General features: G+C 60.1%; 2 protein-coding genes across 2 annotated transcripts; both read left to right on the top strand.

Moving 5' to 3' along the window:
- The first annotated feature begins 52 nt into the window (after nt 1–52).
- CERS1 (ceramide synthase 1) lies at nt 53–14461 on the top strand. Its single transcript, XM_066566147.1, has 7 exons — nt 53–285; nt 7812–7971; nt 9119–9299; nt 9778–9939; nt 11230–11377; nt 12161–12297; nt 12726–14461. The coding sequence occupies exons 1-7, from the start codon at nt 64–66 to the stop codon at nt 12766–12768; spliced, it is 1053 nt and encodes a 350-aa protein (XP_066422244.1). The 5' UTR covers nt 53–63; the 3' UTR covers nt 12769–14461.
- An 81-nt stretch (nt 14462–14542) lies between these two features.
- On the top strand, nt 14543–18668 carry GDF1 (growth differentiation factor 1). The gene is made up of 3 exons (XM_066566146.1): nt 14543–15110; nt 15723–16512; nt 16703–18668. The coding sequence occupies exons 1-3, from the start codon at nt 14543–14545 to the stop codon at nt 16782–16784; spliced, it is 1440 nt and encodes a 479-aa protein (XP_066422243.1). The 3' UTR covers nt 16785–18668.
- The last annotated feature ends 1025 nt before the right edge of the window (nt 18669–19693 follow it).

Genomic DNA, 19693 nt, shown 5'->3' with positions numbered 1-19693 from the left:
GGGGGGAGCGCGGTGCCCGCCCCGCCGGAGCCTGCGCGGGGCCGCGGCCGTGCCAGCTCCGCGATGCCGCCTCCGGAGCCCATGCCCGGCTACGGGGAGCTGCTCCGCCGGGGCTACGGCAGCCTGGCGGCGGCGGCGCGGGGCTGCGGCGACTGCGGCTGGGAGCTGGCGCTGCGCACCTGGGCCGAGAACGCGCACCTGGGCTGGGCGGAGGTGCTGCTGTGCGGGATCTGCGCGCTGGGCTGGACCGCGCTGCGCCGCGCCTGCTCCCGCCGCCTCTTTCGGGTCAGTGCCGGGCTCCGGGAGCGGGGGAACGGCGCTGGGAGCGGGGGAACGGCGCTGGGAGCGGGGGGAACGGGGCTGGGAGCGATGGAAACGGCGCTGGGAGCGGGGGAACGGCGCTGGGAGCGGGGAAACGGGGCTGGGAGCGACGGAAACGGCGCTGGGAGCGATGGAAACGGCGCTGGGAGCGATGGAAACGGCGCTGGGAGCGGGGGAACGGCGCTGGGAGCGGGGGGAACGCGGGGGGCAGCGCCCGCACCCGCTGCGGGATTCGGGGATGCGTTGGTGGGGTCAGGGGTGCGCCCCGGGGGCCGCATCCCCGAGCGCGGAGCATCCCGAGGTCGCGGGAGAGCCCCCCCGCCGCCTTCCGCGGGGCCGAGCGCGTTTTCTTCCAGGTTATTCGCGGGTTGTTCCGCGCCTTCCTCCGGCGCTGCAGCCCCGGGGATGGAGCAGGGGGAGCCCCCCCTGCGCCGCTGCCCCCTCCGCCATGGCCCGGATCCATCCCCCAGCCCCTCCAGGCTGAGGCCATTTCTTCCCGGTTATTCCCGGCTGTTTCTGCCTTTCCCGGGGCTGCATCCTGCAGGATTTGAGCATCCCCGTGCCCCCCCCCCGCTCCATTTTCCCCTCCGCGTTTCCATCCCTGCCCCCACAAGGCTGAGGCGTTTTTCCTCCCGGTTATTCCCGGTTTTTTCCGTGCTTCCATGCCTTTCCCGGAGCTGCATCCTGCAGGATTTGAGCATCCCGGAGCAGAGCCCCCCCTGCTCCTTTTCCCCTTATTCCCCCCACATTTCCATCCCCACAAGGCTGAGGTTATTTCTTCCCGGTTACTCCTGGGTTTTGTGCCTTTCCCGGGGCTGCATCCCGAAGGATTTGAGCCCTCCCTGCTCCTCCCCCGCTGCCGTTTCCATCCCCGCATCCCCAGAAGGTCACGGATTTTTCCTTCCCGCTCGTTCCCGGCTCGTCCCTTGCCCGGGGGGAAAAAAGGGGACACGGAGGGGACACGGAGAGGACACAGAGAGGACACGGAGGGGACACAGAGAGGACACGGAGGGGACACATTCCTGCGGGTTTTGGAGCAGATCTCGGTGCCCGGCTCGCTGCTGCAGCGCTGCCGCTGCCCGGCCCAGGAGCGCTGTCCCCTCTGTCTGTCCCCTCTGTCTGTCCCCTCTGTCTGTCCCCTCTGTCTGTCCCCTCCCTGTCCCCTCTGTCTGTCCCCTCTGTCTGTCCCCTCGCTGTCCCCACTCAGGACGGGCCGAGCGGGGTCCCTGGCGGGGCTCTTGGTGGCTCTGTCCCCTCTGTCCCTGTGCTCCGGTTCCTCGGGAGGTGCTGCCGGCTCTGCCCCGGCCTCCAGGGCAGAGCCCTCGGGGATTTGGGGGATTTGGGGGATTTGGGGGATTTGGGGGATTTGGGGACAGTTCTTTGTCACCCCCCGGGCCTGGCTGCCCTCCCCTGGCCGAGCTGGGTGCTCAGGGTGTCCCTAAAGGGGTCCCGGGGGCTCCCGGCCTTGGGCAAGCTCCAGCGCAGCCCTGCAGGGCTGGGGTGAGGATTGAGAGCAGAATTTGTGCTGGGAGTTTGTGCCAGGCTGGATTTCCCTCATTCCCAGTCCATCCCTGGTGTGTGGAAGGGACTGAGGGTCAGGGTTGAGAGCAGAATTTGTGCCAGGCTGGATTTCCCTCGTGCCCTGTCTGGCTCTGAAGCGTTGAAGGGGCTGTGGGTGAGGATTGTGATGGAATTTGTGCCAGGATGGATTCTCCCCATCCCCTCTCTGCCCATGAGGCATTGAAGGGGCTGTGGGTGAAGAATCTGCTGGGAATTTGTGCCAGACTGGATTTCCCTGGCGGGTCCTGGCAGCCCCTGGTGGGTCCTGGCAGTCCCTGGCGAGTCCTGGCAGGTCCTGGCGGGTCCTGGTGGGTCCTGGCAGCCCCTGGTGGGTCCTGGTGGGTCCTGGCACCCCTGGCAGTCCCTGGCAGCCCCTGGCGGGTCCTGGCAGGTCCTGGCAGCCCCTGGTGGGTCCTGGCAGCCCCTGGCGGGTCCTGGCAGCCCTGGCAGTCCCTGGCAGCCCCTGGTGGGTCCTGGCAGCCCCTGGCAGTCCCTGGCACCCCTGGCAGTCCCTGGCAGCCCCTGGTGGGTCCTGGCAGCCCCTGGCGGGTCCTGGCAGGTCCTGGCAGGTCCTGGCAGCCCCTGGCGGGTCCTGGCAGCCCCTGGCAGTCCCTGGCAGCCCCTGGCGGGTCCTGGCAGCCCCGAGGTGCCGTTCCCTGGGGAAATGGGTCACGTCTGTAACTGCAGAAGGGCCAGGGGGGCCGGGGGTGCCATTGGCTGCCGCTGCCTGTGCCTGATGCTGATGAGATGCTGAGCAGGGCTCTGGTGGCATCAGCTTTCCCTGGCAGCAGGGAGGGACAGCTCAGGCTCCAGGGCTGTATTTTAAAAAGATTGGAAAATTTCCTGGCTGGAATGGCGGAGGGCAGGGATGGGAACACTGGAATTCCTGCCAAAGCTCCGGGTTTGGGTCTCAGAGCCCCGGGGAGGGCAGGGCTGGGTCAGGATGGTCCAAGGGCAGAAAAGGGAGAGGTTTGAGCCCAAATCTGCTCCCCTGCTCAGCATTTGGCTTCTTGGGGCATCCTTCCTCCCTTGGAGGCTGAAATGACCAATCCTAACCCTAACCCGAGCCTAATCATAACCCTAACCCCAAATTTAACCCTAATCCTAACCCTAACCCAACCCTAACCCTAACCCTAACCCAACCCTAACCCTAACCCCAACCCTAACCCTAACCGTAATCCCAATCCTAACCCTAACCCTAATCCTAAACCTGGAACTAACTCCAAACCCGACCCTGACCTGCTGGTGTCCAGGTTTTCAGGACATCCCAGTGTCCTCTGCAGGGAAAAACGTCGGGAAATGTCCCCAGCGGAGGGGAGCAATGCAGAGCAGCCCCAGGGGGATGTGAGAGATGGAAATTCAGGATGCTGGAAATTCGGGATTCTGGAAATCCAGGATTCTGGAAATTTGGGATTCTGGAAATTCAAGGTTCTGGAAATTCAGGATTCTGGAAATTCAGGATTCTGGAAATCCAGGATTCTGGAAATTTGGGATGCTGGAAATTTGGGATGCTGGAAATTTGGGATTCTGGACATTCAGAATGCTGGAAATCCAGGATTCTGGAAATTCGGGATTCTGGAAATCCAGGATGCTGGAAATTTGGGATGCTGGAAATTTGGGATTCTGGACATTCAGAATGCTGGAAATCCAGGATTCTGGAAATCCAGGATTCTGGAAATTTGGGATGCTGGACATTCAGAATGCTGGAAATCCGGGATTCTGGAAATCCAGGATTCTGGAAATTTGGGATTCTGGAAATTCAAGGTTCTGGAAATCCAGGATTCTGGAAATTTGGGATTCTGGAAATCCGGGATTCTGGAAATCCAGGATTCTGGAAATTCAAGGTTCTGGAAATTCGGGATGCTGGAAATTTGGGATTCTGGAAATCCGGGGTTCCTGGCGTCCTTCCCCCGCTGCAGCCCTGCCAGGAGCTCCTTTCCCAGCCCCGTGTGGGAGCGGAGGACGCGGAGCCGGGGCTGCTCTGCCCCTTCCTGCCCTGAGCACAAAGCCGGGGCTGCCGGGGGAGCAGAGCCACAAAGGCGCCTTTGTGCCCCGGGGCTGCTCTGCTGTGTCAGCAGCGGCTCCTCCTTCCCCGGACACCAATCCAGGGCATGGAATCGCTGCTCCTGCTGGGGATCTGGGGGGGAATCGCCTTTTCCCACCGGTGCGGCTGGGGAATGCTGCCAGAGCTTGGCACGGGCGGGGAAACTGAGGCACGGAGAGGAGAGGAGAGCGGGGAGGGTGGCAGCCACTGCCCCGGTGTCCCCAGGGCGCTCTGGCCTCACAGATCAGGGATTTTTTTCCTGGTTTTTCCTTTTTGGGGCTGCCAGGTGGGATTCTGGGGAGGAACGGTTCCATTTGGGGCAGAATTCCCAAAGAACTCCCAAAGAATTCCCAGAGAATGCCCCAAGGAAGCGGCATCTGCCCTGCCCCTGGCAGTGCCCCGGGGGCTTTGCTGCACCCTGGGGGGGTGGAAGGCGCCGGGTTTGGGGTCCCAAATCCATTCTGGGACCCTTTGGGAGCCCCAGCCCTGGGGTGGCTGAGCCGGGAGCAGAGGGACAGAGGGACAGAGGGACAGAGGGGACAGATGGACAGAGGGACAGAGGGACAGAGGGACAGAGGGACAGACGGACAGAGGGACAGAGGGACAGAGAGGGACAGAGGGACAGAGGGACAGAGGGACAGAGGGACAGAGGGGACAGATGGACAGAGGGACAGACGGACAGAGGGACAGAGGGACAGAGAGGGACAGAGGGACAGACGCACAGAGGGGACAGATGGACAGAGGGACAGAGGGACAGAGGGACAGAGGGACAGAGTGGGACAGAGGGACAGAGGGGACAGAGGGACAGAGGGACAGACGGACAGAGTGGGACAGAGGGACAGACGCACAGAGGGACAGAGGGGACAGAGAGGGACAGAGGGACAGACGGACAGAGGGACAGAGGGACAGAGAGGGACAGAGGGACAGACAGACAGATGGACAGAGGGCTCAGAGCCCCCTGGGCACCCCCAGCCCTGGGAAGGGGAAGGAGCCGGAGCCGGGCTCGGGTGAGGCCGGGCAGGGCCCGGGAGCTGTCCTGGCTCATCCTCCCCGCTGGCACTGCCAGTTCCGGGGCTGCTCCGTGCCAGCCGCTCCTTTGTGTCCCTGGGGAACGTTCTGTGCCCCGGCCAGCCCTGGCACCGGCCCTGGCACCGGCCCTGGCACCGCCGGCTCCTTCCAGCCCTGGCACTGGATGCCCCTTCCCCCTGCCCAGCTCTCCTGGCTCCTGCTGCTGGGACTAAAGATGGATTTAGGGTCCCTGGGGGTGGATTCAGGGTCCCTGGGGGTGGATTCAGGGTCCCTGGGGGTGGATTTATGGATCCCTGGGGACAGATTGAGGGATCCCAGCTGTGGATTTCGGGATGTCCGGAATTTGGGGTGGATTTAGGGACCCCGGCTGTGCTGGGGGCTGGCAAAGGAGCCCCCTCACTGTCTCCTCCCCGCGGGTGTTCCGGACCCTCGAGGCAGCCCCAGCCCCTTCCCCAACCCTGCCGGGCCCCGCGGGAGGAGGAGGAGGAGGAGGAGGAGGAGGAGGGGGGGAGGCAGGGCAGGCTCGGCCCGTGTGACATCAGCGCCCGCAGCCCTGGGCTCCTCCAGCCCCAGCCAGATCCCGGCGCTGCTCCGTCGCCCGTAGCAACGGGCATCTCTGCGCCGTCACCATGGCAACGGCACCGGGTGATGGGAGGACATCCCCCAGCCCCTCCCCCCCCCCGGGGCAGAGCTGGGCCCGTGGGCAGCGCCGGGGACACCCCCGTGTCCCCCCCGTGTCCCCTCTGGAGCCACCTCCCGTTCCTGGAGCCCCAGGATGGGGAAGGGTGGAAATGGGAGAGCCCTGAGGGGGCTCTGACCCCAAACCCTGCGGGGTGAGCAGCGGGTGAGGCCCAGCTCAGATCCCAAATCCAGCCTGGGATGGGGAAGGGACCCCACAGATCCCTGTGGGGTGAGCAGGAGGGCCCAGATCCCAAATCCAGCCTGGGACAGGGAAAGATGTCCCTGCCCCACAGACCCCACAGATCCCCGTGGTCCTTTCCACCCCAAACCCTGCGGGGTGAGCAGGGGTTGAGGTTGAGTACAGATCCCAAATCCACCTTGGGATGGGGGATCCCTGCCCCACAGATCCCACGGATCCCTGTGGTCCCTTGTACCCCAAACCCTGTGGGGCGAGTGGGGCTTTGAGGACCCCAAACCCCCTGGGCTGTCTCTGCTGTGTGCACACCCCAGGAACTGAAGCTTTCTGTGCATTACTGACTCCCCCTGCTCCTCTTCTCCCCTGGAAAAGGCCTCAGCAGCAGAGGACGGGTCCAGAAACCCCAGAGCTTTTGGGATTGGAGCCCAGAAACCCCAGAGCTTTTGGGATTGGAGCCCAGAAACCCCAGAGCTTTTGGGATTGGAGCCCCTGGAGCAGGGGCCAAGCACCGGGGACAGCTGGGGCCTTAATTTAGGAGCAGAAAGTGCTGACCCGGGCAGGGTCCTGTTACCCTGCAGAGTTTTGTTTTCACCTGGGGCTCACCCGGAGCAGTTCTGGGGGGGATTTGGGGTTTCTCAGGGACCCCAGTGCTGTCACTGCTCTGGTGGGAGGCAGGAATGGGGCCCGGAAGGGCTCAGCTGCCAGCAGGGGCTGGAAACCCTCCCTGGGGCAGGGAAAATCCCCCTGGGACAGAAAGGAATCCCCCCTGATACCCAGAACCCTCCCTGGGGCACAGGGGAGGGCAGCGCCCCTGCTCCCTTCATTCCCAAAATCCCGGGGTTGTGCCTTGCTGGATCTGTTTCTTCCCAAAAAATGAGGCTGTGCCTGCCTGGATCCATTTATTCCCCCCGAAATGAGGCTGGATCCATTTACTGCCCCCAAAAATGAGGCTGGATCCATTTACTGCCCCCAAAAATGAGGCTGGATCCATTTATTCCCCCAAAAATGAGGCTGGATCAATTTATCCCCCCAAAAATGAGGCTGGATCCATTTATTCCCCCAAAAATGAGGCTGGATCCATTTACTGCCCCCAAAAATGAGGCTGGATCCATTTATCCCCCAAAAATGAGGCTGGATCCATTTATTCCCCCCAAAATCAGGCTGGATCAATTTATCCCCCCAAAAATGAGGCTGGGTCAGTTTGTTCCCCCCAGAACGAGTCTGGATCCGTGTCTCCCCCTAAACCCGAGGCTGTCCCCGTCCCCCTGGGCAGCCGGGACAGGAATTTCGGGAATTTCGTTGGATTCCCCCAGCAGAGCTGCCCTGGGGAGCTCTGGGGAGGGGAATCCCGGCGGGATCGGGGCTGGAGAAGGCGCTGGGGGCGCGGGGAGGGGTGGCAGAGCCGCTGCTGGCACCTGGCGGCAGCGCCAGCGTGCCCGGGGCCGTGCCCAGCCCTTCCCTGCCCGGGTAATGCTGGTGGAGCTTCTCCGCGGGGCTCTCCTGCCATTTCCTGGGATTTTCTGCATTCCCGGCTCCACCCTGCCAGCGCCAGCCGTGCCCGGGGCGCCCCGCGGAGGGGAGGATGCTCGGGGGATGCTCCAGGGATGCTCCGGGGAGGAGGAGGAGGGACAGGATGCTCTGAGGAGGAGGAGGATGCTCCAGGGATGCTCCAGGGATGCTCCGGGGATGATCCGGGGATGCTCCAGGGAGGGGCAGGAGGGACAGGATGCTCTGAGGAGGGGGAAGATGCTCCAGGGATGCTCCAAGGATGCTCCGAGGATGCTCCAGGGAGGAGGACGATGCCCCAGGCTCCCCTTGCACGGCTCCAGAGGGGTCTCTCCCCTCCCCATTTCCCCTTCCCCAGCTCGTTCCTGCTGGCAGAGCCGGGCTCTGGCCGCTGCTGAGCCCCCTGGGTGAGGCTTTGCTGATGAAATTCCCCCTTTTCCCTTTTCCTGATGAAATCCCCCCTTTTCCCCGCAGCCCTTCGGGGAGTGGTGCCAGCTGCAGCCCAAAGATGCTGCCAAGATGCCCGAGAGTGCCTGGAAGTTGTTTTTCTACTCGGTGTCGTGGTCCTACGGCGCCTACCTGCTGTTCTGCACCGACTACCCCTTCTTCCACGACCCGCCCTCCGTCTTCTACGGTGAGACCAGCACGGCCACCCCCAAATTCCTTTTTTTATCCCTTTTTTTGTCCTGCTCTGGGTGCAGAAAGGGCACAAGGGGGTGTCTGGGTGTTCCTTTCTTTTGGTGGCTGCTGGAGGGGCTGAGTGAACCAGGAACCAATGAAATAAATCATGGACAATTAAATTGTGGACAATTAAATCGTGGACAATGAAATAATGGCCTGGGCTGGGGTGGGAAGGACCTTGAAGATCAGCTCATGGTCATGGGCAGGGACAGCAAGTCAGGGCTCAAAAATCTCCTCATTCCAACCCCTGCACAAAACCAGGGCTAAAAATCACCTCAAATTCCCTGCACTAAATCAGGGCTTAAAAATCCCCTCATTCCCCCCACTGCTGTGGACAGGGATACAAACCCAAAACCACACATAAATATCATGTATAAACTCATTGACATTGATCACAACTTGCAAAAACTAATCTGTAATAACATAGATTAATATTTCATCATAATCTACAATAATATCGATTATTTTGACTTTTCTATAATAATATAGATGATGATTATTATATAGATAATTTATATAGATAATTATATAGATAATTACTTTTCATTACTTTTATTTTATATAAATACTTTTAATTTTCTATTATTATTATTATTATTATTATTATTATTATTATTATTATTATTATTATTATTATTATTATTATTATAAATATAGGCCAACCTGGAGTGGTTCCTGCCCCCATCCCCAGGCTGGTGGCAGGGCACTATTATTATTATTATTATTATTATTATTATTATTATTATTATTATTATTATTATTATTATTATTATTATTATTATTATTATTATTATTATTATTATTATTATTATTATTATTATTTCTATTTCTATTTCTATTTCTATTTCTATTTCTATTTCTATTTCTATTTTTATATCTATTTTTTATTTTTATTATTATTATTACAAACATAAACTAACCTGGGGTGGTTCCTGTTCCCCTCAGGCTGGTAGCAGGGCACTATTATTATTACTATCATTACTATTATGATTATTTAGATTATTTAGATTATTTCTATTCTCTACAATAATATAGATTATTTTCTTTCGATTTCTGTTTCTATTTTCCTTTTCCCCCTGCCAAACCCGAACCCATGCCAGGCTGGCAGCGGGGCATGGAGGTGCCCAGGGACATTGCCCTGGCGTATCTGCTGCAGGGCAGCTTCTACGGGCACTCCCTGTACGCCACGGCCTACATGGACACGTGGCGCAAGGACTCGCTGGTGATGCTGCTGCACCACGTGGTCACCCTGACCCTGCTGGCCTCCTCCTACGCCTTCAGGTCAGCCTTTTCCCCGGAATTTTCCCCATTTCATTTCCCCATTTCCCCGGTTTTCCCCATTTCCCCATGGTTTTTCCCATTTCCCCGGTTGTTCCCCCCCATTTTCCCCATTTCCTCATGGTTTTCCCCATTTCACCACAGTTTTTCCCACGTCCCCGTGGTTTTTCCCCATTTCCCCGTGGTTTTTCCCCATTTCCCCACAGTTTTTCTCTATTTCATTTCCCCATTTCCCCGCAGCTTTCCCCTGCAGTTTTTCCCGTTTCCCTGTGGTTTTTCCCCATGATTTTTCCCCATTTCCCCGCAGTTTTTCCCATTTCCCCACAGTTTCCCCATTTCCCGACAGTTTCCCCCATTTCCCCCCATTTTTCCCATTTTCCCCTGTTGTTTCTCCCATTTTTCCCCATTGTTTCCCCATTTCCCCGCAGTTTCCCCCGTTTTTCCCCGCAGTTTCCCCCATTTTCCCCGCTGTTTCCCCCAGGTACCACAACGTGGGTGTGCTGGTGCTGTTCCTGCACGATGTCAATGACGTTCAGCTCGAGTTCACCAAGCTCAACGTGTACTTCAAGCACCGCGGCGGCGCCTTCCACCGCCTCAACGACCTCCTGGCCAACGCCGGCTGCCTGGCCTTCAGCGTCAGCTGGTGGGTCTGGGACGGAGCCCCTGGTCCTAAACCTGCTGGCTTTGGGGCCCTGATCCCAATCCTGACCCTCCCTGCTGGCTTTGGGGCCCTGATCCCAATCCTGACCCTCCCGGGTGGGTTTGAGGCCCTGATCCCAATCCTGACCCTCCCTGCTGGCTTTGGGGCCCTGATCCCAATCCTGACCCTCCTGGGTGGCTTTGGGGCCCTGATCCCAATCCTGACCCTCCCTGCTGGCTTTGGGGCCCTGATCCCAATCCTGACCCTCCCGGGTGGGTTTGGGGCCCTCATCCCAATCCTGACCCTCCTGGGTGGTTTTGGGGCCCTGATCCTAAACCCATCCTCGTGTGTCTGGTTTGGGGCCCTGATCCCAATCCTGACCCTCCCAGGTGGGTTTGGGACCCTGATCCTAATCCCATCCTCATGGGCCTGGTTTGGGTTCCTGATCCCAATCCTGACCCTCCCGGGTGGGTTTGGGGCCCTGATCCTAAACCCAACCCTCCGTGCTGGATTTGTGTCCCTGATCCCAATCCTGACCTTCCCTGGTGTGTCTGTGTCCCTGATCCCAGTCCAGACCTTCCTCCCTGCTGGGTTTGTGTCCCTGCTCCCACTCCTGGCCCTTTCTGGAGGACTTTTGTCCCCCTGATCCCACTCCTGACCCTCTCTGGAGGATTTTTGTCCCCCTGCTCCCAGTCCCCTCTCCCCTCCCGGTTTTTGGGACCCCACACCATCTCCTGGGGCCGAGCTCCTGCTGGGCTCGGAATCCCTCTGTAGTGCAGGCTCTGAGTGCCTGTGAAATTCCTGTGACACGCTGTGACACTGCTGGTGACATTGCTGGTGACACTGCTGTGACAAATGACCCGGGCAGGGGGGAGGAGGAGGATGGATGGATGGATGGATGGATGGATGGATGGATGGATGGATGGATGGATGGATGGATGGATGGATGGATGGACGGACACATCCATGGATGAATAGGCTGCGCTGGCTCTGTCCCTTTCCCAGAGCAGGGATTGGGGCTCAGGGGGCAGCAGGAATTGGGGTTCAAGGGGCAGCAGGGATTGGGGTTCAGGGGGCAGCAGGAATTGGGGCTCAGGGGGCAGCAGGAATTGGGGCTCAGGGGGCACAGGCTGCGCTGGCTCTGTCCCTTTCCCAGAGCAGGAATCGGGGCTCAGGGGGCAGCAGGGATTGGGGCTCAGGGGGCAGCAGGGATTGGGGCTCAGGGGGCACAGGCTGCGCTGGCTCTGTCCCTGCCAGGGCCGCCCTGACCCCACACTGTGCCCATCCCTGCAGGTTCTGGTTCCGTCTCTACTGGTTCCCGCTGAAGGTGCTCTATGCCACCTGCCACTCCAGCCTCCAGTCCGTCCCCAACATCCCCTTCTACTTCTTCTTCAATGCCCTGCTGCTCGTGCTCACCCTGATGAACATCTACTGGTTCCTGGTGGGTGATCCCGGGCTGGTGCCACCCCACGGGGACAAAGTGGGGCTGGGGACAGCGGGGACATGTCCCCTGTCCCTGGGGTCAGCCCCGTCCTCGCTGCTGCTGCTGCTGCTGCTGCGGGGGTGGCAGCCATAGGGGAGGTTTGGGGGGTCAGGGGGAAGGCTGGGGGGGTTCCCTTGGGAATTCAGAGTGTCTGACACCCCCGGGGGGGAGTGATAACAGCGGGGAGAGAGGTGGGAACGGTCTGGGAGTGTTCCTGTATCCCAGAAAGGGGATTTGAGAGAGGTGGGAACGGTCTGGGAATGTTCGTGCATCCCAGAAAGGGGATTTGAGAGAGGTGTGAACGTCCCTGGGAGTGTTCCTGTATCCCAGAAAGGGGATTTGAGAGAGGTGTAAACGTCCTGGGAGTGTTCCTGTATCCCAGAAAGGGGATTTGAGAGAGGTGTAAACGTCCTGGGAGTGTTCCTGTATCCCAGAAAGGGGATTTGAGAGAGGTGTGAACGGTCTGGCAATGTTCCTGCCTGCCCCAGGCTGCGGGCAGGGGTGGGGAGGGGGGATCCATGGGGCAGAGCAGGGCAGGGAGCTGCTGGTGCCACCACCCCTGGGATGAGAGCAGGAATTGTCCCTGGAGCTCTGCTCCGAGCCCCCAAGCCCATCGCGGGGCTGTGACCATCCCGGGGGAGCTGCCCTGCCCCACACGGGGAGGGGGCAGCAGGGCGAGGTCCCCCCCGGGCTGGGCCGTGCTGAGGGTCGCTGTCCCCCTCCTGTCCCCTCTGTCCCCAGTACATCGTGCTGTTCGTGGCCAAGGTGCTGCTGGGGCAGATGCAGGAGGTGAACGACGTCCGTGAGTACGACCTGGAGGAGAGCAGGAAACCCGGCAAGGAGCCTGGGATCCAACTGCCCCGGGCTCTGAAGGAAGGGTACGTGGAATTCCAGCCTGGTTTGGGTCAGAAAGCCCTAAAGCACGTCCAGCTCCACACCTGGGACATCCCCGTGAGCCCAGGGCCTGGCCGGGGGCACTGCCAGGGCTCCAGGGGCAGCCACAGCTGCTCTGGGAATTCCCTCCCCACCCTCCCAGCCAGGAACCCCTTCCCAATATCCCAACCAAATCTCCCTTTTCCCACTTTAAATCCACTGCCTGTGTCCTGTCCCTCCATCCTTGTCCCCAGTCCCTCTCCAGGTCTCCTGGAGCGCCTTCAGGCCCTGCCAGGGCTCTGAGCTCTCCCTGGAGCTTCTCCCTGGAGCTGGAGCCATCACAGTGCAGGGCTCTGGGGGCAGCAGTGGCCCCAGCGGGGCATGAGGGGGGCTCTGTGTGTTCAGGGGCTGACACGGGCTCTGCTCTCCCCAGGCTGCACCTCAGGAACGGCCTCGTCAAGGACAAGAGGTTGTGAGGGCGGCGTGGCCACGGCTGCGGGGCTGGCGCTGCCCAGGACCTGCTCTGGGACCCTGCCAAGGACAGGCCCGAGGAGAATCCCCCCGCCAGCCCTGGGCAGGACAGGGCCCCTCGGGGCTGGGCTGGGCCCTGTCCCTGTCCCCTGCGCCTGGGGGCTCCCACTTTGGCCCAGTTTGGCCCAGTTTGGCCGGGACTCTGGTGGCTGTGCTGGCCAGGTGGGACCTGGGGCTGCCTTTGTGTCCCTGGTGTTGCTCCACGTCCTCAGCCCCGCTGTGACACCCCCAGACCCTCCCCAGCTGCTCCAGCCCGGGCAGGGGAGCTCCTGTCCTGCCCTGGGAAGGGACCCCGAGGCCAGCTGTGCTCCAGCTGTGCTCCAGCTGTGCTCCAGCTGTGCCCCAGCTGCCACCCAGGCACTGCAGAGCTGCCCTTGCAGGAGCCGCTGTCCCCTGCAGCTGCCACTGCCTGGGAATCCACCTCAGGAGCTCCAGCCCTCGGGTGGAGGCCCAGGAGGTTCCATTTCCTTGGAAAAATCCCCGTGTAGGTCTTGGAGTAGCTTAGAAAGCGTCCTGCAGGTCCCTGCTGGGGGATTTCCCCCAGGACTGTCCCCTTGTGAAGGAAGAGCAGAGAATTCCTGCTCCAGGGCTGGGATTTTGGGAAGAACAGAGAATTCCTGCTCCAGGGCTGGGATTTTGGGAAGAACAGAGAATTCCTGCTCCTAGAGTTGGGATTTGGGGAAAAACAGAGAATTCCTGCTCCAGGGCTGGGATTTTGGGAAGAACAGAGAATTCCTGCTCCTAGAGTTGGGATTTGGGGAAAAACAGAGAATTCCTGCTCCAGGGCTGGGTTTTTAGGAAGAACAGAGAATTCCTGCTCCAGGGCTGGGATTTTGGGAAGAACAGAGAATTCCTGCTCCAGGGCTGGGTTTTTAGGAAGAACAGAGAACTCCTGCTGGGTTTCCAGGCAGCTCCAGCCCTGCAGGTTCCAGGTCCCTGCCCTGGGCAGCTCTGTGGGCTTGGGTCCCTCGCTGTCCCCTCGCTGTCCCCTCCCAGGCCAGGACCCTCAGCTCCCTCCCCCAGCAGCCGAGGGGGATCCAGGGCATCAATTCCAGGTGTGGGAGTTTGTGGGATTTTTCCATGTTCGGTGGTTCCCTCCCCTGTTGTGTCTGAGCCAGGGACAGGCCCTGAGTGGGGCTTGGGAATGTCCCCAGGCTGTGGCAGGACCTTGTCCCCCCCCTGTGACCTCCAGGGTGTCAGAGGAGCCTCCCAGTGTGGAATTCCTTGGTTTTCTGGGGGGTTTGCAGGGCAGGAGGGGAACTGAACCCCCGGGATGGGCCGGAGCAGAGCTGGGGTGGCCTTGGGGGGATAAAACTGAATTTTCCAGGGCTGGCATTGAGCTGGGTGGCTCCAGCTGGCTTTGGGGGCTGTGACATGGAGGTGGTGGCGGCAGCTCTGCTGTGATGGCCGAGAAGGGACTGGGAGACCTGGGGGTGCCTGGCTGGGGCAGGACCTGGTGCTGGCTGGGGACTGGGGGTTTTGGGCCGATGGTTTTCGGGACTGGTGGTTTTTGGGGCGATGGTTTTTGGGGCCGTGTGAAGCAGGACTTGGATGGTTTGATGTGCTGGAGGTCGATGGCTTTAAGAGAGAAGCGTTGGACGCCGTGATTGAGTTTAAAAAGGGATTTTTTGGGAGGAAGAGCCGGCTCCGGGTCTGCCCCTGGCTCCGGGCAGGGTTTTTAGGAGCAGTGCTGGATTTCCATCCTCATCCCGATCCCACATGGAGTTAAAAAGGGATTTTTTGGGAGGAAGAGCCTTTCCAGGTCTGCTCCCGGCTCCGGGCAGGGTTTTTGCAGCAGCGCTGGATTTCCACCCTCACCCCGACCCCACGGACCGCCCTGGAGCCCGAGCGGGCGCTCGGGAGCTGCGGGAGAGCGGCGGAGCGCTGAAAGGGTTAAGGGGTGCCGGATCCCACCCAGAGCCGCATCCCGCGGTGCTGATTGAGCTCCGAGCCCATCAAAGGCTCCGCTCCCGGCCCCCGCCCCGGCGCTGCCCGGCCCGGCCGCTCTCGGTGAGCAGAGCGGGGATGTGGCTCCTCCGCAGCCTCGCCTGGGCCCTGCTCAGCCCCGTGCTGGCCTCGGAGCTGGGCCCGCAGGAAAATTCCCTGCTCAGATCGCTGGGGCTGAGCGCCAAGCCCAGCCCCAGGAGCCCCGCGCCGGTGCCGCCCGTGCTCTGGAGGATCTTCCACAAGAGGAGGACCCTGCCCCGGCCGGAGGCAGCGCCGGAGCCCTGCAGGGTGGAGGAGTTCAATGTCCCCGGGAACATCGTCCGAGTCTTCGCCGACCAAGGTACAGCCCCAGCCGCGCCGCGTTCGGGCTTCCCCGGGCTCCGCTCCGTCCTGCCCCGTGTCCCGAGGCCGGAGCTGGATTCCAGGAGAAATCCCTGCGGGATGGAGTCCTGTGGATGCTGCCGGTGATGGTGATGGGTGTGGGACCCCGAGATGGGGGTGAGGGGGGCAGCGGTGCCAGGGTCTGTCCTGGAGCCCCCTAAATCCCTCCCGAGGCGCTGCTTTGATCCCAGGCCTGATCCCGGGCTGTGTCCCCCCCTCCTCATTGTCCCAGCGCCTCTGGCTGACCCCAGGGCACATCTGGCTGACCCCGGGGCACATCTGGCTGCGCTGAGCCGTTCGCAGTGCCCTGGGGACTCTTTGGTTGGTGTCCCTGAGGGCTCAAGGCACCCCAAAGCTCTTTTCTCTCGTGGTTCCAGTTTGGCTCGGGCTGGCTAAACCAGGCTAAACCCAAATTCGCTCCTGTTCGCCCTCTTTTTCCCCATCCCGCTCAGCCCCGTCCCGTCCTGGAGCCGATCCTGCCCAGCCCCAGGGATCCCCCAGCCCATCCTGGAGCCGATCCTGCCCAGCCCCGTGTCCAGCCACCCCCACGCCGTTTCTCCTTCCTCGCCAGGCCGCTTCCTGCCCGCGGGGCAGCCCCAGGGCCGGCTGTGCCTGCGGAAGCTCCTGTTCTTCAACCTCTCGGCGCTCGAGGAGGGCGAGCACCCGACCCTGGCCCAGCTGGAGCTGCGCTTCCAGCACAGCTCCTACCACGGCCCCAGCCCGGGGCGCGTCCTGGAGCTGCGGCTGTACCGGGCGTCCCCGCGGGGGCTGCCGCAGCCCGGCCGGGCCCCGCTGCTGGAGCGGTCGCTGGTCCAGCTGCGCAAATCGCTCGTGTTCGAGCTGAGCGCGGCGCTGAGCGGCCGGGCGGTGCCGCCGGGCCGGGATTCTTTGGCTTTGGTGCTGGAGATGTCGGAGAGCGGCGGCCCCGGGGGCCCCTGCGGCAGCTCCGACGCCTTCGCGGCCGCCTCGCTGCTGCTGGTGACGCTGGGCCGGCAGTGCCGGGCCGGCCGCGGCCGGAGGAGCGCCCCGAGCCCCGCGGGGACCCCCAGCCCCCTGTGCAAGCCCCGCCGGCTCTACATCAGCTTCAGCGACGTGGGCTGGGAGAACTGGATCATCGCCCCCCAGGGCTACCTGGCCAACTACTGCGGCGGGGAGTGCCCGTTCCCGCTGGCGGCCGAGCTCAACAGCACCAACCACGCCGTGCTGCAGACCATGGTGCACTCGCTGGACCCGCAGGGCACCCCCCAGCCCTGCTGCGTGCCCGTCCGCCTCTCCCCCATCTCCATCCTCTACTACGACAACAGCGACAACGTGGTGCTGCGGCACTACGAGGACATGGTGGTGGACGAGTGCGGCTGCAGGTAGCGCGGCTCCGGAGGGAACGGCGGACAAGGGGGGGGAAATTCCTTTGTTATTCCCGCTGGGAAACCCCCGCCGTGCTCGGGGGCTGCACTGGGGCTAGGCCGGCGCTCGGGGCGGTGCTGGTTTAGGATCAGCTGGGATGGGGTGCGGGATTATGACCGAGGCTGGTGCTGGGTCCTTTCTCGGCAGGGGACGCTGGCACCGCGCTGTGAATCCCAAATTTCCCCCCTTGTTCGTGCCGGACACCTCCAGGGCTGCAGGCTTTGGCTGAACTCCGCAGAATTCTCAGGGCATAAATGACTCCTCGGGGTGAAAAGGGGCTGGGGGTTCCCCGGGTGTGGCCCGGCTGCGGGGACAGGGATGGGGTCACCAAATCCCTTCGCAGGGAGGCAGAGGCAGGCAGGAGCTTCCTCGGTGCTGTGGGAGCTGCTCTCAGGGCGTGCTTGGTGATGGGCTGACAGGGCTTGTGTTGGGTGGCCAAATGCAGTGGAGCTTTTGCCTAAAAAATGAAGGTTTTTCCCTAAAAATTGAGGGTTTTGCCTAAAAAAGGGGAGATTTTACCCAAGAAATCCGCTGGGAGCAGTGAAGTCCAAGGGCAGGATCCTGCAGGAGCGGGGCTGAAGGAATCCAGGGCTGGGTCAGGGGCTCCCTGCCCTCCCAGCCCGCTGTGGGTCAGTATTAATTTAATTTACCTCATTTGCAAATGGATGAGCCCGGGCTGTCCCCCGAGCGTCCCCAGGTGGCAGCCGAGCCCCAGGCAAGGGCAGGGCACGGAGCTCCGCACATTTTTGCTTTTCCGGGCTGTTTTTGGTGCAGTTGTTGGTTTTTGTGCCGCCTGGTGCCACCGAGGGGCAGCAGGGACCCAGTTTGGGCCATTTCCCATCCCTGGGCTCCTCTCTCCCCCTCCGGGGGAAGGGGCTGAGCTGAGCCATGGAGCCCTGGCTGTGAAACCACCAGAGCGAGGATTTGGGGCAAAGCAATCCCAGTTAGACTTGAATTTTTTCTCTTTATTTTGAACTGTGAAGCCGTAGTGCAGCTTTTGGGGGTTTTTTTTGCTATTTTCTCCTTGAGCTCTGATGGTTTTCCCACCTCCTCCCCCCAGGGAAGCACGGAGGGTTTATCCACTGGGTGGGGGGGCCTTGGGATGGGTTTTTTTTGGTTTTTTCTTGTTCTCACACCCAAAATGTGGAGCTTTTGGAAGACCCAGCCTGGAGCAGCTTTAGCTGAATTCCCATTCCCAAATCCTGGTGTTTCCCACCCAGCCCCGCTCTGCTCCATTTCAGTGTTTAAAGGGCTTAACTCCAGCCAGCGGGAGCCATTTAATTCTGATTTTAGACGGGCAGAAGAAAAAAAACCTTGGAGTATTCCTGGGTTTGTGCCAGCCTGGGGGCATTGGCAGCCAGGACAGGACCCGGGCTCACCCAGGCCCGAGTCTGTGCCAAGGCCAGGCCCAAACCCCCCAGAGGCAGCGTGGAGCCCCCAGCCCTGAGCCCGGCAGGGCAAAGCCATTCCTGTGCGTCCTGCAGGGCAGGGGGAGCTTCTCCCACATCCTGGGGCTGGAAGAGAGTGGGGGCCCTGCCCAGTATTCCCAGTTCCCCCAGTCGAGTCGCTCACCCCCTCTGCTATGCACACCCCCACTTTTGTACTAGTCTTGTGTTTAAAAAAAGTAATAAACTTGAGGTTTATACAATCAGACTAAAGCTTTAATGAACGTTGCATGGTTTCCTCATTGAAACTTAGGGGCCACCTTGAATGCAAGAGCTGTTTATTCTTTTTTTTTTTTTTTTATTGATGACAAACAGGTTTTAAAACAAAACTGAGACAAAAAAAAAAAAATTAATTAATTAAAAAAAAAAAAAAAGAAAAGAGTTTTAACACCGTGCTAGCACTGATGTCTGGATTTGTAAAACTCAAAAAGAGTTTGAACTGCTACAAAGGAAAAAACCAGCACGAAGCAGAGGCAAGCATTCCCAGCAGTGAAATAAAGGGCGAGGGGAGAGCTGGGGGCTACAATACTCATGGAAAGCTTTGCACAGAGGGGTTCAGCTTAAACCTACCCGAAAATCTACGCCACTACGCTGCCTACCAAGGAAAAAAAAATTAAAAAAGCCCTTCGGCAATGTTAATAAATAAAACAAGTCCATCTCACGAGGAAGGAAGGTGGCCTGTGTCTCCATTCTTTCACTGTTTTAGAATCTAAACTCTGGAGGCTTTGGATGAGAAAAGAATGGGTTTGTGAGTTGAGATTTTTGTGGTTTTTGCAGTTTCTGCAGCTCCCCCCGGGCTGGGGGAGCGAATCCCTCCCGGGCTGGGGGTGCTCCACACCAGGGCTGCTCTGGGGCCAGTCCAGCAAATCCAGGGCAGGGATCTGCAGGAAGGACAGGAAGGGAAGGGTGCCCCCTCCCCGGTACAAAAGGGGCTCTGAGCTGTTTGTTTAAGTACATTCAGATGAGAGGTATTTTGAGTTTTCCCCCCAAGAAAAGGACTAGAAACACTTGGAGCCCTTTGAGTGTAAAGCTTAACTCAGGCTGAGAACAGCCAGGCTCTGCTCAATCTCTGCTGCTGCCCAGCTGGGAGGTAGAGGCTCCTCTGATTCAGGATCTGCTAAGAACGGGGCTGGAGGAATCAATTCTCTCTGTGCTGCTCCTAAAAAAGCTTCTGGCAGAAATGAAGAGCTCCCAAGTGTTCCCCTGTGAGTGTTCCAGACATGGCTACACCTCAGAGCGTGGATGGCTTCTCCTCCCAGCCCTGCTCCCAGCTGGGCTCAGAGCTCTGCTCCACAGAGCAAAGCTTGAACAAACTTTCTTCCCCCTGGAAATTCCCTTCAACTCCTCACTCTGTCCTCTCCTGCCTCCACCGCCCCAAAGCCTGACCCATTCTCCCAAATTAAACCCAGCTCTGTCTCTCAGAGGCCACCACCTTCCACCACCTGCCTGCTTTGTCCGTTTGTCCATCCTGCTCCTGCAGAGGTGCGGAGCCTTCCCTTCCACCCGAAATAATCCCCAATTTCCACTGCTCCTCCCCAGGGCTGTGGGGACCAAAGCAGGCCTGGCTGCACCTTCCCTCCAGGGCCGAAGGGCACAGGAACCCGTCCCCTTTCAAGCATAAAGTTCATCTTACAGAAAGGCTGTTTTTCACAGAGTAGAGTCCAGACAGTTGCCAATTAAAGCATACAGAAAA

This window comes from Molothrus aeneus, chromosome 27, assembly GCF_037042795.1.
Source record: "Molothrus aeneus isolate 106 chromosome 27, BPBGC_Maene_1.0, whole genome shotgun sequence".
NCBI lineage: Eukaryota > Metazoa > Chordata > Aves > Passeriformes > Icteridae > Molothrus > Molothrus aeneus.
Note: the sequence above shows the minus strand (reverse complement) of the source record. Positions and strands in the feature narration are given on the sequence as shown.

Bases quoted from the DNA above. Each gene is read 5' to 3' on its own strand.
- CERS1 (XM_066566147.1), top strand. From the start codon at position 64: ATGCCGCCTCCGGAGCCCATGCCCGGCTACGGGGAGCTGCTCCGCCGG. The intron at 7,972-9,118 runs GTGAGACCAGCA...AACCCATGCCAG, and splicing joins CCCGCCCTCCGTCTTCTACG to GCTGGCAGCGGGGCATGGAG. The intron at 9,940-11,229 runs GTGGGTCTGGGA...CCATCCCTGCAG, and splicing joins CTGGCCTTCAGCGTCAGCTG to GTTCTGGTTCCGTCTCTACT.
- GDF1 (XM_066566146.1), top strand. From the start codon at position 14,543: ATGGAGTTAAAAAGGGATTTTTTGGGAGGAAGAGCCTTTCCAGGTCTG. The intron at 15,111-15,722 runs GTACAGCCCCAG...CTTCCTCGCCAG, and splicing joins CCGAGTCTTCGCCGACCAAG to GCCGCTTCCTGCCCGCGGGG. The intron at 16,513-16,702 runs GTAGCGCGGCTC...CTTTCTCGGCAG, and splicing joins GTGGACGAGTGCGGCTGCAG to GGGACGCTGGCACCGCGCTG.